This window comes from Geotrypetes seraphini, chromosome 4 (genome assembly GCF_902459505.1).
Source record: "Geotrypetes seraphini chromosome 4, aGeoSer1.1, whole genome shotgun sequence".
In the NCBI taxonomy this organism is placed as follows: domain Eukaryota; kingdom Metazoa; phylum Chordata; class Amphibia; order Gymnophiona; family Dermophiidae; genus Geotrypetes; species Geotrypetes seraphini.
Window position 1 is genome coordinate 118,885,617 of NC_047087.1, and position 18,385 is coordinate 118,904,001.

The following is an 18,385-nucleotide window of genomic DNA, read 5'->3' on the forward strand; positions in this document are numbered from 1 at the left end:
AACAGGAAGTTGAAACAAATAGACGGGACTCAGAGAGTGAAGGTCCCAACGTGGCAGCCTGTCTTGATCGCTGCCCCTGCCGAGTTGCTGAAGAGGGCCGCGGAGAGAGCTGAAGATTCAGGTGCAGGTGGAGGGAGATGGTCAGCGTGTGCGAGCAAGAACCTGGGGAGCCTTCACAGTGACTTCCTCCCCTCCCACCAGCTCTCCTACTTGCCAGGGCAGTGATTTACCTGCAACTTCCTGCAGGCAAGTACTGAGAGCTGCTGGAAGGGGAGACAGCCACTGTAGGAGGCAGGGAAGCTGCTGGATAAAGGGAGAGCTGTTACTGGACTCGGAGAGAGTTAGAAGGAGAGATGCTGCTGGGAGGGGAGGAGGGAAAGGGATGGGAAGAGAGTTAATGTTGGATAGAGGGAGGAGGGAAGGGAAAAGAAGGAGAGATGCTGCTGGGAGTGGAGGAGGGAAAGGGATGGGAAGAGAGTTAATGTTGGGGAGGAGGGAAGGAAGGAGGGAAGGGAGAAAGAAAAAAAAAGAAGGAAACAGCTGGCAGGGAGATTACAGGAGGGGAAGGGGGTCAGGGTGGAATGGAGAGATCAGATGAGGGAAAGGGGAGAGAGAGGAATGAGAAAGTAGAGAGACATTGATGCTGGAAAGGGGGTCAGCAGAGAAATGAGAGAGGGATAAAGATGCTAGATCTGGTGTAGGAGAGATAAAAATGAAGAAGGCAGTGAAGCTGGAATGAATGATGTCAAAAAGGAGAGGAGGAACAGGCTGGATGGACAGGGAAGAGGGGCATAGAAAGAAGTCAGATACATATGGAAGGGGGAGAGGGCAGACATTGGATGGAACGGGCAGATGCTGGAAGGAAAAGAGTGAAAAGAAGATGAAAGCAGAAACCAGAGACAACAAAAGGTAGAAAAAAAATAATTTTATTTCTATTTTGTCATTAGAATATATCAGATTTGAAATATATATCCTGCTAGAGACATAACTGGAGACTGCAGTATTCTGTTAGCATGATATTTCTATGTAGCATTCTATAATAACTTGGCTTGTTCAGTTTTCTTGATAGTAGAGGGGATATATGTGAAGGGGAGGGGAGACAGGGGTTTTGTTGGTCCATGCTCTGTATATTTGTATTTATAAAATCACAATTGTTCAAAATATTGTTTCTTTTTATACTTTAATAAAATATGTTCAATATAAAATCATAATTGCGGCTTGTGCAGATGGGATCAGATGGTTTGCGGGGACAGAGCTCGCGGAGATGGGGCGTAAACGGGGTTTTTAAATTTTAGTCCTAGTAGTTTGCCGGTCCACAAAATAATTGTTTTATTTCTGCCAGTCCACGGGTGTAAAAAGGTTGAAGAACACTGTTCTAGACTACTGCAACATACTTTATCTCCCCTGCCTGGCAACCAAGATAAAACAACTACAAACAGTTCAAAACACAGTGATAATACTTATCTATTCACCGAGGAAGCACGACCACATCACGGCGGCATACCTCGACTCACACTGGCTCCCAATGCAAGCAAGAATACAATTCAAATTCTACTGCCTACTATTTAAAGCCATAATGGAGACAGCCCAGCCTACCTTAACCACCGCCTAATCCAAACTACCTTAACCAGACATAGGAGAACCCATAAACTGTTCACGCATCCCCCAATCAGAGACATCAAACAAAAAAAACTGTACGATAGCCTTCTAGCCACACAAGCAGCAAAACTGGACCACCAACTCTCCAATTTACTCATAATAACCCCAGACTACAAATTGTTCAGAAAAGAAATAAAAACCACGCTATTCAAGAAATCCTTGAAGACAAACTAACACCACAAGACTCTTCCCAATTCTCTGAAACAACTGGAAATGGCCAGATAACTTCTTTTGTAATCCGCAAGGTATTGGCAGAATAGAAATCACTAATGTAATGTAAATGTATAGCACCTGAACACTGCAATTATATGGATACCCCTGCTCCTTCTTTACTCTGTCCTCCCTTCACTAGTGTATAGTTTGGAGGAATTTGTTCTGTTTAGTACTACCTGTATACAGCAGACTTTAAAAATCGGTGAATAGCATTCCTATACTTCCATCATCCTACAGTAAATGTATAAGTCTGTTTGAAATTTGATCCCAATGAATGAGCATGAGAGAGATAGATATACATGCAATGGAAACAGTGTACATAATAAACTATTTTATGCATATTCATTACGGATATCGTGAAAATCAGACTGACTAACTAGTAGACTACTCCCGGACCAGCTATAAACGAAGACCATCGCCGCCTACGTTTTTTAACGCTTCCTGCCGAAACTGCCGACTAGCGGCAGGTTTTGGCCGCTTTGCCAGGTTTTGCTTTTTGTTATACTGTATCGCCGTGTTCCTAGTGGGGTCGGGTGATAAGAAATGATACCCACTCAAATCTTTCAACTACCCAGACAATAGACTCTAAAATCCGTCCTCTCTTCATACCATACTCTTTAATTTGGCCCCAGAAGCCAAAAAAAATTATCCCCATTCTAAACTTTATTACAGTAGATCAAATCCCAGAGCCCTCAGCCTCCAACTCACACGTGCACAACGACAAAAAAACCTCTTCCTCCACTCCTGGGCAGTCAGTGTAAATTTCATTCAACTCATTTACCTAACGTCATCAAAACTGGACGACTTTCGTCACTAGAGCGCCTTAGCTTCCATGTCACCCGGGGAATGATGAACGTCAAAAAAAAAAAATTGGGCGGATGGTTGCTATAGTGACAGCATGGACGCTTCTGTGCTTCCTGGTGCATTGTGGGTGACGTAGTCCGATGCTCCTTAGCTGAGAGTAGAGAGATGTTTCAACTAAACTACAACTCCCAGAGAACTTAGTGTGGTAAACACCTCTCTCTGGCTAAAAGGAACAAAAGTTGGTTCTTTGAGAAAATGAGCTGCTTTGTGTTTGACCTGTGAGAGCAGATCCTACAGCGGATGTCTTGAGTTCCAGGAACAAGCCTATCGATTTATTCTATGATAATACTATTTTTAGTTCTATGGCTTGCTAGAAGTGCGGTTAGGTTTCCTGAGCTGGTTGAAAAGAATGCTGATTGCGATGAAGGGAATGGCGTATCCTGGAGGGGAAAAATCAGAACTTTTCCGCTGGAAAAGATTGACCAAGAAAGAAAAGTCTAAGGTACTTCTAAAACTATTTGTCATCATTTTCCCTTCCTCGTGCCGGGTGTCTGCATACAATAGAAATCACCAACAAACCGTATTTTTCTTTGACTTCTATAAAAATCTAGGTAGGAAACAATTTGAAATTTGACTGAAGTGTTCTTTCTTCCAATGTATGAGTGACCCACTCCCGACTGTCTGTATATTCCCATGTGGATGTGATCTTGTATTTTTTGCTCAGTGGTTTCCAGAACAAAGCAATGATAAGCCAGAGCACAGGATTATGTTTTATTCTGTATAAATAATCATTTGGAGGCAATTCTATAACTGGGCAGCATGCATGGTGAGAGCGCCCAGATTCCATTATAGAATACTAGCGTAACCTGGTATCCAGCATGCCTTATATTTTATGTGCTTGCAATTACACCATTCACAGAGTTGGCATAACTGCATTTATGTAAGTGCAGAAGGAATTTGTGTAATTTACAGTATTCTGTAAATTGCATGCTCAAGTAGGAGCCCTGCCCATGCTCCACCCTCTCCTCATTTACATGCTATGGAATTTACACATGATGGCAGAGAAAGGCCAAATGGCCCATCCAGTCTGCCCATCCACAGTAACTATGATCTCTTCCTCTCTCTAAGAGATCCCATGTGCCTCTCCAACACCTTCTTGAATTTAGACACAGTCTCTGCCTCCACCACCTCTTCTGAGAGACTGTTCCATGCATCTAACACCCTTTCTGTAAAAAAAAAAAAAAAAAAAGTATTTCCTTAGTTTACTCCTGAGCTTATCACCTCTTAACTTCATTCCAGAGCTTCCTTTCAAATGAAAGAGACTCGACTCATATGCATTTATGCCATGTAGGTATTTAAACATCTCTATTGTATCTCCCCTTTCCTCCAAAGTACAGTATACATGATGAAGACCATGCACCATTTTAGTAGCCTTCCTAAACACTAACAAAATACACACCCTAACAAAATAGCTCTTTGGCACCCAGTGGCATAATGAGAGAGGGAGGGAGGCAACTGGGGCGGTGGCGCCCGGCATCACTGTGCCATGCACCCCCTATTCTTTCACAATGCTCAATTGCTCCCCGCATACCTCTTGAAATGTTTGTCAGCGTAAGCAGCATCCTCCACCTTCTACTAGTGCTGGTCTCAGCTCCCTGCTGACATTATGTCCTGGTATGTGGGGAGTGGAGAGGAGGAGGGCACCTAGCATGGTCTGCACCCCTACCCCCTTTACTGCGCCACTGTTGTCACATTGCTAGCAGTTATCCATTTAACTGTACATTGTGAAAATGCTACTATTCTGTATATTTATACACACAGGGGCACATAAATGTAAGCTATATAAAGCTCTCTTTCAGTTAAATAGCTTGCAGTAAAGCATCCAGCAAATTATATCACATTCTTTTAATATCATAACAAGAATGTTTTAATAGGATTAACGGGATAACTCAGGTGTTCTTTGGATATATTCTTAAGGTTGAAAGTTTTTCTCTGCTGAGAAGCAAACTAGGTGGTTATATTCATTTGTTCTAAATTGAGGCACTCATGGGCATTATTTGTGATTGGAGAGGGGTAAAAGATAACTGCCATTTACTTCTGTTACTATATAACCTTTTTGGTCCTTAGCAGAGATGAATTAATCTGTTTGCAATGTGTGACAGATATTGGAATATGGGAAACATGATTAAATGTTCTGTGTTTTTGATATTAAAGTCATAGATGTTATGATTTCCCATAACAATCATTGGATGCATGACATGTGACTTCTGAAGAGTAAAAGCTGTGCAACCAAATTATGGAATATGCCATGCTAAACATTAGTTTACTATGAATGATTTTTAAAAGAGTTGTTTATATACTAACAGATATTTTATCCAATTTGTGTTTTGCAGCCTTGCTTAGATTATGACAGTGTGGATCACTGGATCAAGGTATGACGTTATTTACATTTTTTATTATATATGTCATGCTTTGGATGACATTCTCAAGTGCTGGGCTGAAAAGTAAAATTTGCCTAAGGGAATAGTGAGCACTGAGCAGTATGATGAAATGTAGAGCGACCAGAAAGAACAACAGAACACATTAAGGGAAATACAGAGAACTGAGAAAAAAAGGAGTTTCCTGAGAATTTAGAATTCCCTGAAAGGTGATACACTGAAATTGAACTTTGCCAGTTAGGCAGATAAAAGAGCAATGTGGGTGCAATCCTGACATCAGGATTGTAGGAATGCCTGGCCTTACTGCAGAGTAAAGAAAAAGAACAGCAGAATAAGAAGTACCAGAACTGATGGAGCTTAAACCAAATAATGGATATTCAAAGATAAACATAAAACTTTCAGCATAGAGAAATCTCCATAATCTCAAGTAACTTTCAGAGACAGGCTTCTGAGCACACAGATAAATTAATAGGTTCAACGTGGATAAGTGTAAGGTAATGCATGTCGGTATGAAAAATCCCATACACGAATACAAGATGTCTGGGGCAGTACTTGAAGAGACCCCCCAGGAAAGAGACTTGGGAGTACTGGTCGACAAGTCAATGAAGCCGTCTGCGCAATGCACAGCGGCAGTGAAAAGGGTGAACAGAATGCTAGGAATGATTAAGAAAGGGATCACGAACAGATCAGAGAAGGTTTTCATGCTGCTGTATCGGGCTATGGTACGCCTTCACCTGAAATACTGTGTCCAGCACTGGTCGCCATACATGAAGAAGGACACGGTACTACTCAAAATGGTCCAGAGAAGAGCGACTAAAATGGTTAAAGGGTTGGAGGAGTTGCCGTACAATGAGAGATTAGGGAAGCTGGGCCTGTTCTCCCTTGAAAAGAGGAGACTGAGAGGAGACATGATTGAAACATTCAATATAATGAAGGGAATAGACTTAGTAGATAAAGACAGGTTGTTCACCATCTCCAAGGTAGAGAGAACGAGTTCTTCTTCACCCAGAGAGTGGTGGAGAACTGGAATGCTCTTCCGGAGTCTGTTAAAAAGGAAAACATGCTCCAGAGATTCAAGACAAGGTTGGACAAGTTCCTGCTGAACTGGAACGAACGCAGGTAGGGCTGGTCTCGGTTAGGGCACAAGTCTTTGACCTGGGAGCCGCCGCGTGAGCGGACTGCTGGTGCGATGGATCACTGGTCTGACCCAACAGCGGCAATTCTTATGTTCTTATGTTCTTAACAGAAGCTTTTGTAAGTTTTTATTTTATTTTATTCATTGTTTTATCTTCATTGTAATGAGCTAGTATTGGATTCTGTTTGATATTATATTAGTGTATTTTTTGTTGTACATGAGTGTTACAAAAGAAGAAGATCCAATATGGGAAAAAAAATTAAATAAGAGGAAGTGACGTTATCAATACGGCTAGTAGTTCTCAAGTGAAGCTCTGTCAGGGCAGTGCTAATTTTATTCTTTAATACCCTCTATATGTACTATTCCTTGCTTCAACAGTGGTTGATCTTCCTCTTAGCAGTGCATTGTTCACAAGGCACAAGTTGGAAAGCTTAAAGTTTACAGGCAGCAAAGCTGGAACAGGTCCACTAAAAGCACCTAACTTTTCTAAAGATCCTAAGATAGTGGCATAGATGGATTTCTTGGAGGTGGAAGGTTGGTAAACAGTGACTTGAATGATAGTTCTACTGTGCTGCTGAGATGCAATTTAATGGAGCTGCTTGCTGACATTAACTCCCTCTTTTACTAAGGTGCGCTAACCACTAAAGCATCCATAGACTAATATACACGCATTAGTATTTAGCACGCGCTAAATCGATTAGCGCATGCTAATCGGTTAGCGCACCTTAGTAAAAGAGCGCCTAAGTCAGAGGTGCAATTTATCCGATTGAATATTAAGCATGTGGTGGCCAAGATTAAACAGGAATTGAATGAGATCAGAAAGCAGCAAGATGAAGTGGAAGTTTACATGGACATGGTGATGGAAAACTTAGATGATGCTTGCTAAAAGGTGGACACTTTGCAGAGAAGAGAAATGGAGATTTGGGATAAACTTGAAGATCAGAAGAATTACTCCAGGAGGTGTAATTTGTGAATAAGGGGCATTCCAGAAGAAGAAGCATTTTATGACCTGATGCGGGTTGCCCAGTACATATGCTTGGATTTACTGAAAGAAGCACATGGTAACGATGATCCTGTCTCCATGGTCCTTATTGAATGGGCACATAGAGCATTACAGAACCCTGTAGACAACAAACCAAGGAACGTCTTGCTGTACCTTAACAGTTTTCAATCAAAGAGGAAATTTTTTTATGCTGCTCAGAAATTGGCAGGTTATAGATGGAAGGAAGTGAAAATAGAAATCTTTTAGAATCTCTCGGCAGTTATGTCTAAAAGGCAAAAGGGAATTTCAAGGGGTAACCCAGTACCTCCACCAAGAGGATCACCAATGCTGCTGGCTGCACCCATTTGTGTCTGTAGCTGGGAGGGTAAACCTTTTCATAGGCACCCACCTGACCAGCCTGCTATAATACTTTTAATGACTTGGGGCTCGCTCCTGATTGGTACCGTAACTTGAGTGCATGCTATGTGGCCCTGTGTTGGTCTTCTTGAGGGCTCTATCAGATGCATGAAGAGCTGTAGGGGTCTGGGGTCTCAAACTCTCTTAGGGTCTGACTGGCAGCCCGAAGAAACAAGCATTTGGACTATTTGGACATGCTTGTCTGAGGCAGAAGTCTTCTCCATTCCCCAGCTGCTGTTTTCAGCTGAAGCAGGCACAGCACCTACAGATCTATGAGTACAGTTCATTACTGTCTATGGGGAAAATCAGGGGGGTCCCTAAATTGCAGTCTTGAAGGTTTCTGGGGCTAGTATTTGGATCCCCTATCTCCAAAAATCCCGTTGTTGAATTTTTTTTGTGTTTTTATTCAGCTTCCCTGGGCCATTTTGTGGCGCTAAAACACTGCTGCGGTGGCCATCTTAGTTTTCCTGATTGTGTTTTAAAAGTCTCTATCTGCCTCAGAACACCTTGATTTGGGTTAAAATCAATATAGATGGACTCCTCAGGCTGTTTTAACCTAGATTCATGCCAGATTGGTGCTGAATGGCTGGCTGAGAAGCATCCATGCTTCACATGCCATGGGACACATGGGGTGCGGGAGCACTGGTCTTAGCTCCCTTTGGTCCCTTTAAGACAATAGAGTCTGGTTCGACATGTAAGAACAAGGTGTTTCTCCCAGAAGTCCACAGAGAGAAACTTCTGCATCAAATATGGGAGTTTTGGAACGAGACAGCTCCAATGGCCTGGTATTATTTGCAGTTGCTGGGATCACTGGTTGCAACCATAGACATGGTTCCATGGGCAAGGGTGCACTTGTGCTTGCTCCAAATTACATTCCTCTTTCACTGGTGCCCGTAGAGGGATGTGCTGCAGCAGCACCTGACCTGGACATGTCACAATCTAGCCTGGTTGTTGGAGCCTCTATCTCTAACCAGTGGAGTTCCGCTTTGTATCTTCGCATGGGTGATTATGACGACAGACACCAGCTTATACAGCTGGGATACTCATTGAGAAGGGTGACTGTTTTTGTTTTTTTTTAAATTCTTTATTGATTTTCATATTTCAATAGTGCAATACATATATATATATATATATATATATATATATATATATATATATATATATATATACACACATGAGAAGGGTGACTGTTGAAGGGACATTGGTCCCTTTCTTAGAGAAAGTGGTTGAACTTCAAGCTTTCCCCATTGAACTTCAAGCTTTCCCATTGAACTTCATGTGTTCGGGTGCATGCTGCTGAACAAAGCAGTATGAGTTTTCTTGGACAACGCAATGGCGGTAGCCTATGTAAATCACTAGGGGGGCACCAAGAGTGCTACTCTATGCTTGGAAGACTTGGTCCATCTGCAAAAGGACCAAGGTCTCAGATTTCCATGTCATCCATGCCTCCTCATGCAGGGCCCAGTTGTCCTGCAGAATCCAGAACACTTTGCTCTTACAGCATGGCTTTTGAGCGCTCGGCACTAGCATGCAAAGGCTACTCGGATGCAATGGTGGCCACCCTTCTAAGATGTAGAAAGAAAGAAACTCTAGCCACGTGTACAAAAGCCTGAAAGTGTTTCCAGGCTTGGTGCACTCAAGGGAGTGAGGACCTGAACTTGGCACTGATAGCTATGGGTGCTCACCTTCCTACATGAAGGACTGGAGAAAAACCTAGTGGTTGGCTTCCTGAAAGTTCAGATTGCAGGGCACTCATGTTTTAGGCATAAGGGTTAATAAGAGTGCCATAGCTGCACATCCAGATGTGGTTAGGTTTTTGAATTTCGCTTTCCACCTACATCCTCCTCTATGACAGCCTTTTCTAGTATGGAGTCTTAATCTGATTCTATTGGCTCTGGCTAGAGCATCCTTTGAACCTCTATAGCCAAGCTTCCCTGATGGATCTTACAATCAAAATGGTGTTTTTGGTGGCGATTACCTCAGCCCAGCGAGTGTCGGAACTGCAGGCTTTGTTATGCAGAGATCCCTTCCTCAGAATTTTGGATTCAGGTATGGTCTTGCACACAGTTCTATCTAGTGGCATGAGTTGGGGGTGGAGTTGGGCCCCACCAACTAAAGAGGAATTCCATTATCCTAATTGGAAGGATAGGAGGAGGGGAAGAGAATAGGTGCAATGCTAAACCAGGTAAAAAAGGGGGTGATGCTTGATAGGTTGATAGGAGGGAAAGGAAAAAGAGAGACGGGGCAATGCTGGACCAGGGGGGAGAGAAAGATAAAAAAAACCGATTCTATGGTTTTTCGCACCTCCCTGTAGTTTAGAAATCTGCAGGGAGGTGCGAAAAACCATAGAATCGGTCCTGTGGGGTTTACAGGATGTTGGAAATGTTAATGTAAGCATTCTGGGCCAGATTCTATAAACAGCGCTGTTTGGCACGGTTGTCAATCCCCAAAAATGGCGCACTTTATAGAATCATGCCTAGTGCAGATCCCAAACTTAAGCGTCACTAGGCAGCTGCAATTAGGGCACCTAGCAGCGCTTAATATAAGCGCCATTTATAGAATTCCCCTGTCTATGGGGTCCTTTTATCAAGCTGCGCTAGTGGGGTTAGCGCATCGGACATTTCATCACGCGCTAACCCCCCATGGCCAGCTAAAAAACTGCCTGCTCAATGCAGGCGTTAGCGGCTAGCGCGGCAGGCGGTTTAACGCACGGTATTACGTGCATTAAACCCCTACCGCAGCTTGATAAAAGGACCCCTATGTTTACCAAAATTTTGAATATAAAGGTGAAGAAAAATAAAAAACATAACATCACATAACAGGATAGACCAAATTGATCTCTTAGAGTGCCAGATATAGAGAGGGGATGACCCCGTCACAATACTGTGATCATCAGGATCCATTTTACTGCATCCTAGGAATCATTTTTATTTTATTTTTAGCTTTTGATTCCATTTTAGGCCTAGAATCTGAGTAACACAGGATATATTATCCTGCTCTAGTTCAAAGTTCTTGTCTCTAGATTGTGGATAAGTCTATCATTTTATAAATAATTTTTAAATATGATTGTGGTATCTTATCTGCAGTGATGAGTATTTGTGTGTTGACCATGACCATAATTGTCGTTGACCATGAATAAATATCCACAGTGCAGTTTTTTTGGATATAATTCTTTTATTTGTAGAGGGTAGAACAGGCCTCTGAGTTTGCAGTTTCGGAAGTGTTTTCCATTAAGAAGACAGATGGTCACAGAAGGCATATGGGTCTCCTCATGGATCTAGAAACAACCAGTCAACTGCAGGAACATGATGATGCGTACATGGAAGGTGAGAAATCTTCCAAGCACGTTTAGGATGTCCCTGTGATTTTCAAATGATCCTGTTTATACCCATTGTCACAATACTGTTTATTCTGGGCATTATAAAGTTTAAAAGTGGTGATCATGTTGGTATGGTGTAACAAAATTGATAGAAACAGGTGGCACCTTTATAGATCTCAGCAGCCAGCAACACCACAGCAGAGGAGACGAAAGTCCAAACAAAAAAATGGCATTCAAACAGATCCAATTTATTCTGTTACTCAATACAAATCATGTTTCGGCCACTTGGCCTGCATCAAGAGTCTAGTTTGAAAGGCTGATGAAATGTGATTTATGTTGAAGACAAAATCTGTAAAAAAAAATTTTTAATGTCTAAAAGCGGTGGCTTCTGGGAGTCCTGCCAGCTCAGCTGATCAGGGATTCCTATGCCGTGATCAGCTCAGCCATCAGGGAGAGCAGAAGCGGCGGGCAAAAGAAAAGCTTTTAAATTTTGAAAGGAAGAGGAGCTGTGCCTAACGATCGCTCTTCTGAGCACAGTTCCTCTCCCTTTTATCAGTGCTGCTTTGTGCGAATAGCACGCATATAATTTGCATGTTATTCATGCACAGCATCACCCACCACGGTATGTTTTACATTGACATCGGAGCATTGTGCATCGGGGCCTGAGAGGACAAGAATGAACATACATACTTTTTTTTTTTTTCAAATTCTTTATTCATTTTACATTACATCAAGTACACAATATTACATCATTTAAAACTTTTACACATCACTTGAATTTCTTTCTATTGTCATCGTAAATACATAAATTTATTCCCTCCCCACCCACCCTTAAACCCTTAAAGGTTTAATCAATAGATAAGAATACAATATTTATATGATATTTTTGATTTAAATTTTCGTAGAACATACATACTTACATATGTAAATAAATTTAAGGCTCAATATTCAAAAAGTAAATCCCTCTGAGCTGACTGTCTACTATATTCAACTACACTTAACCAAGCAGTACCACCGAATATCGGCTTTGATCACTGCAGCACTATCTGGTTAATGCTGCGGCAGTCCATTGACTGAGCATGGGTGGAGCCGGTATAAAACAGTTTAGCAGCAACAATCAGTCCACTAACTGGTTAAGTAAACAGATAAAATTAGGACAGCAAACAACTCCTAACATTTATCCACCAAGCTTAACTGCGTAACTGTTTGAATATCATCCAGTACTTAGTTAGCTTCCGAGTAGTCCACTGTAACCTAGATACTCAATTCTGGTGCCCAAATATGGCCTGGCATTGAACATATGGGCTTAGTTAAGCTCACAGCTATAAGGGACCACTGTGGGTTGAATATTAACTCTGTAGTGACTGAGAGAGAATTAGCAATATTGCAGGACAATATTCAGAAGTTGAAAGAGTGCAGACATTGGGGGTCAATATTCAAAGTGATTTAACCAGGCAGAATAGGCTTCTGGCTGGTTAAATTGCTGTGGGGGGAGGGAACTATCTACATATATTCAGCAGCACTTAACCAGTTGACTGCTGAATATCTGCACTAACCACTAAACTGAAAAACAGCTACAGTATTTTATGGGCAGTCTGGGAGGACGTCAGCACTATAGGCAATAGCACTCTTTTGATTTCCTTAAAACTTTTTCCTCTGCTTTTGATCTCATGGACCATTCTCTTCTCATCTCATGTCTTGCATGTTTAGGGCTTTCTGGTACTGTATTCTCTTGGTTTTCTTTCTTTCATACAGCTCATTCATTTTCATCCGTGTCTTTGGGCTTTCCTCAAGACTCAATTTTCTCTCCTTTACTTTTCAATATCTTCTTGAATCTTTTAGCTACTTGAATTCAGAAGTTTAATATAAAATTCTTTATAAAGGCTGATAACATCCTCTTGATTTTTCCCACCTCCCCTTTTCAACCTATATTGAGTCACCTTCATTCTTGCTTAGTTAAATCTGACTATTGTCTTGTTATTAACACTTCTAAGACTGTTACTTGCTGGGTCACTGGTCCATTTTCTAAACCATCCTTGGTTCCTCTTCAATTCAATATTCTATTCTTACTATGGATTCCTTTCATTACCTTGGTGTTATTCTGGATTCTTATCTCTCATTTGGTAATCTGGTTCTTCAGCACTTTCTCTGACTTTGTCGTCTTCACAATTTCTTAATTCTTGAGCTTTCTGTTATTGCATACCTTGGTTCATACAGTTGTTATCTTTCATTTGGATTACTGCAACAATACCGTCTATTCCAATTTAACTGCTTACAGGTCTCGCAGGTTGCAAACCCTTCAAAATGCTGACTGCCCGCTTTTTATGTAAAGCCCGCAAAAGTGACACAGTAGTGTTGATTTTGATTCAAAACTCTCTTACTCAGAAAACCCTTCGTTCGGGTTTTCCCACCTGTCTTGCTTCTTTGGCTATCCCTTCACCCTAACTCGTTTTCCCCACTCTCTTGAATCCTATAGGCTTGCTCTCCCTTCTCTGAAACTGACCCATTATAAGTCTACATGATGTGCAGCCTTCTTTTTCCTGGCTCAAGAATAATGGAATGACTTTCCTTCTTCTCTAAGAACAGAACTTTCTTTTCCATATTTTAAAGCATTGTTGAAAATCCATCCTTATTTAACCTTGCTTTTGACACTTTACTTCAGGAATCTTAATAGATGACATTGTGTGACCCTAGGAGATAGCAACTGTGCGCCTGTTCTCTGAATGATTTCTATCCTAACCTAATGTGGTATACCTTTTCACAGGCACTTTTTTTTAGCTAGAGAGTGACACGGTGACAGAATTTGTCACTGTTCCCACAGATAACGGCAGGAAACCATCCCCATGTCATTCTTTAAGGAAGGAGAGAAAAATCAGAGTATGAATGGGCACAACCACTAACCCTCAAGCCTTGAATTGAAGAATGCTGGTATAGAAGGACTGAGGTTGAGAGAGACACTAAAGAATAACATGAGATGATTTCCCGTGGTTATCTGCGGGGACAGTGATAAATTCCGTCACCATGTCATTCTCTACCTGTGCTTTGACCTATGCTTATAAATATAAACTTATCAGTGACGATATTTATGCAATTAAGTGCCATATTCAGCACTTAACCACCCAAGTTAACCAGATAAAATAGACCACATAAAACATAGCCCTATCTTAGCTGGTTTTGACTAGGTGGTTAAGTGCTGAATATTGCACTTAACAGGATAAGAGAAAGCCAGCCACATAAACCTAGATATTCAATACCTAGACATAGTCTGGCATTGAATATATGGGGATAATGCCGGCCCCCCCAAAATGTTGAATATCTACCCCGTTGAGGCACTTAGAAGGATCAATGGATGATGTAAGATATAGGGCCACTCGGCTCACCTCCACCCAACATGTGGAAAGAAATGTTATAATGGATGGTTATTGTGAAAGGACTGGGGTAGCCATCGGAAACTGTTGTGGGAGAAAGAAATGACAGGCATGAAAGTGAACTGGGGTGTGGCAAATACTGGAGAACATAACAATTGGACATAGTTTTAAGAGTTCCATATTTTATATTTTGCATAGCAAAGTTGTTTTATTGTTAAACAGTTGCATTGCTCTCTATATGGTATGTTGGGAGACTTTGTTGTATATTGGGAGCAAGGTAAAGGTGTAAGAGAAGGAATATTGGTATGGGGACGGGCAACTGATTTGTGTGGCCATCATGATAAGCCATCCATTACAACTTAGTAGGAAAGGAGAGACAAGAAGGAGTAGAAAGGGGACATGAAGGGGGGGGATCAGGATGGGAGGGGGAAGAGGAATCAGAAAAGGTAGCATCTAGTATAGACATAAAGGACTAGTTGGGAGCACAGGGGAGGAACTTATACAGATGTGCATCAGTGACATATCTAGGGTATATTATTATGGGGATAGTTTTGCCTATGGAGCAACAATCATTTCTTCAGTAAACCTATCTGCTCCAACAACTGTAACATTTATAGAAGAGCAGAAGCAAATGATAGAAATAGGGACCATCAAAGCATATTTACAGTGCTATATAAAGAGTACTGAGAAGAGGTAGGTATGTTTATTTCACCGGCTTATTAATAATTGCAGCCCAGGATTTGCTGCGAGACTGGATGAATTCCAAACTGAGACGGGAGCTTATAAGTGACGAGGAAGATGGTATGGGAAAATTGATGGAAGAAGGAACTCCTACAGAGGACACCCCAGCAGGATTTCTGAAGTACAGCAAGTTTGATGGTAAGTATCCAAAAACATGTTCTTAAATCTGCAGTTCCTCTTACTCACTGGAAAAAAATAGAAGTTGCAAGGTATAGAAGAATGAAAAGAAGTTGAGGTTTTTTTAATGATTTGGGTTTTTTAAAGAACTGCCCCAGAAAGTTATAATTAGTGGCTAATTTGCCTTTGGCCTCTGTAGCACCTATTTAATCATTACGCAGAAATCAGGCTATGAATGGGAGTGTTTAAAGCTACTGGGATGACTACTGAGAGAACCAAAAATAGGAAAAAAAACCTCAGTTTGTGAAGAATGTGTGGCTACTAATGAAAAATAAATACAGAGCTCGGCACCACTTATAAGCTTTTGAGCACACGTAACCCTGAACACAGCAGTCTCCTCACCATTCTGGTTTATTCCTTCCTCTTTGCTAAATAGATGAGAAACAAAGCTGACCCTTAAAGCTATTATTTCTTCTTTTCTTTCATGTCTTTCTTCCCAGAAAAATGTTAAGTTCTAGAGTTCATTCCTGTTTGTGCTTTGCCAGAACATTCCAGAATGATAATCCTCATCCGGTCTGATTCTTAGGTGTAGTCCATGACCAGGATCATTGTATGTTCTATCATGAGAAGTGAAATTGTACAAAGGTCGGCAGACTCAAGTCTAAGGTGTATCCAGACGCACAGGAACAAATTTAGAACCATTTTTTTATCTTTTATTATTCAGCACATAACAAAAGAGCAACAAGTTACATAGAATGAATCCATCACCACTGTAACATAACAACGCATATCAAATCATTGTAGATGTAATACAAAAATGAATCTTAAGTAATAAAGCAGTCAAAAGAGTAGGGATGAATAAATTACCTCCCGAAAGAGCCAGAGGAAAATAAATCTCAAGTTTATTAGATAACCAATATAAAGAGCACCATACAGTGATATGAGCCAACACAGAGCTGGTACTCAAAAGCCTGCATCAGGAGTTGTAATCTCTACATGCAGAAAAAAGAACACAAAAGAAATAACATAAGAAAGCGAACATAATGGGGGGAGGGGATCAGGATATAGATATAGATATAGTAGTTTTTGATGGGTTTCAGTGGGCTCACACTACCTCCCTGAGTCCCCTTCTCTGGAGTCCACTTCACTGCTCACCAGGCTACTCCAGACACCTGCTTGCTGTTGTACTAGGACTGGCCATGTTATCTGCAGCTGTCATAGACAGATACAGGGCAGGATTAATTTTTTGAGGGCCCCTGGCCTTGCCCTGCCCCACCTCCATTTATCTGTTTTCTTATTTACTTATTTATTTCCACTTGTATTTCTTTTTTTTTTAAATTCAAAACAAACAAAGATTAGCATACCAGTGCACAGTTTTTGTTCTAAGCAACCCCCAAACATCTCTGAACAAATGTCCCTTCCTTCCCTTCCCACCTACTTACCCAGGACTTTAACTCTGAACCCTTTCCATACGTATATAAAAGAGTTCAAATATATTGTAAAGCAGTAATACTATCCGAAATATAAGTCTATATTAATAACCAAGTTTGCAACGCCTCTCAACTGCCTCACTCTATGTAAACCATATGTATGTATAAACAACCAAATCTGTAACTCCTCTAGTACGTTCCACTCCACGTATGTTAACTTGTAACGAAACAACAAGCCAAGCAGTCCACCAAACAATCCAACATGAAGATCGTCAGACAATAAGAAGATTCAACAAAAGAATCCAACAAAATGAAGAATCCAACAAAAGAAGACTGACAGACAATAAGGAGATTCAAATCAGGTTTATTCAAGGTGCTCCCAAGAACCATGTCCGATGCATTTCGCCAAACAAGGGTAGTCAACGCTAACAGAAAACCATGTCTTTCATACACACAGAACACAGATGCACCCTCACCCAGTATGGAATAAGCAATCACAAACTAAAAATAGAATTATGTAGATAAAGGTTAAATTGAACTGCCAAGAAGCCAAATTGCATATAGTGAAACACCATAGAAACAATGACACATACCCCCTCTTCTACTAAACCGTGCTAGCAGCTTTAGTGCGGGGAGCCACGCTGAATGGCCTGTGTTGCTTCCCATGCGCATAGGAACTCAATGAGCGTCAGGAGCAGCACGGGCCATTCAGCATGGCTCCTCGCACTAAAACCACTAGCGCAGTTTAATAGAAGAGGCCCATAGTCCCCTAATACTCTACAAAATATAGCAGATATAAATTTGAAGAAACTGACAAACAATCATCACTTTACAAATTCACAAATAGAAATAAAACAAAAATTGAAAATAAGGATATACCATTTTATTGAATTAATCCATTTTTCAATTAACTTTCAGAGGCGATAGCCTCCTTCTTCAAGTCAATATAGTAAACTGCTGTTACATTATACTGTCCTGACTTGTAAAAGGGGGTTTTGGTCTCTAAAAGTTAGTAAAAAATGTATTAAAATTAGTCCAATAAAATTACCTTATTTTCTGTTTATAAATTTTATCAATACAACTACAATACTATTTTATTCTAAAGCAACAAAAAATCTTTTTTCTACTTTTTGTCATTTCTACTTTAATCATCTTGTCTTCACTCTCTTCATTCTAGCCAGCATCTGTCCTCTCTCTCTCTTCAATTCAGCATCAGCCCCTTCCATCCACTGTCTGCTCTCTCTCTCTCTCTCTGCCCCTTCCATCCATTGCCCGCCCTCTCCCCATTCCATATGGCATCTTCCCTCTTTCTATGCTCCTTCCATAAATTGTCTATCCCGTGCCCCTTCTCTCCTTTGTACATGATTCATTTCAGCTCTGCCACCTCTCCATTTTTCTCTGTCACCACCCCCTCCCCTATGCTCTGGCATCTCTCTATTTTCCTTTCTTTCCTTCCCACCCCACGGTCTGGCATCTCTGTCTCCTTGCATTCCCTGATTCCCTGGCATCTCTCTCCTTTCCTTTTCTTCCATCTCTCCCCCCCCTCCATGCTCTGACATCTCCTCCTTCCTTTCCCCCTTCCTTTTCCCTTGGTCTGGCATACCTTCCTCCTTCCCTCCATGCCCTGGCATCTCCTTTCATTCCTTCCTTTCCCTCCCTCCCTCATCTTCCTTCTCTCTCTCTTTCTCCCTCCAGTTGGGTGCAGCAATTCAATCCCCCTCTGATCCCTATCCTCCTTCTGTCACCCCTTCCCCAGTCGGCA

General features: G+C 41.3%; 2 protein-coding genes across 5 annotated transcripts in view; one reads left to right on the forward strand and one right to left on the reverse strand.

Annotated features, from left to right (window-relative positions):
- The window catches only part of QTRT2 (queuine tRNA-ribosyltransferase accessory subunit 2), an 86,354-nt gene extending 83,649 nt beyond the window's left edge, over window positions 1–2,705 (reverse strand). The window contains exon 1 of one of the 3 annotated variants that reach the window (XM_033940137.1): window positions 2,654–2,705. In XM_033940137.1, the coding sequence (XP_033796028.1) occupies window positions 2,654–2,663 (10 nt within the window). In that variant the 5' untranslated portion in view covers window positions 2,664–2,705. Of the gene's footprint in view, window positions 1–2,580 lie in introns of all 3 variants that reach the window. The other 2 variants (XM_033940139.1, XM_033940138.1) reach the window with 2 other exon arrangements.
- Window positions 2,706–2,904: 199 nt separating this feature from the next.
- CCDC191 (coiled-coil domain containing 191) overlaps window positions 2,905–18,385 on the forward strand; it is a 139,920-nt gene continuing 124,439 nt past the window's right edge. For both annotated transcript variants that reach the window (XM_033942416.1, XM_033942417.1), the window contains exons 1-4: window positions 2,905–3,178; window positions 5,070–5,108; window positions 10,833–10,974; window positions 15,068–15,214. In XM_033942416.1, the coding sequence (XP_033798307.1) occupies window positions 3,086–3,178; window positions 5,070–5,108; window positions 10,833–10,974; window positions 15,068–15,214 (421 nt within the window). In that variant the 5' untranslated portion in view covers window positions 2,905–3,085. The remainder of the gene's footprint in view (window positions 3,179–5,069; window positions 5,109–10,832; window positions 10,975–15,067; window positions 15,215–18,385) is intronic.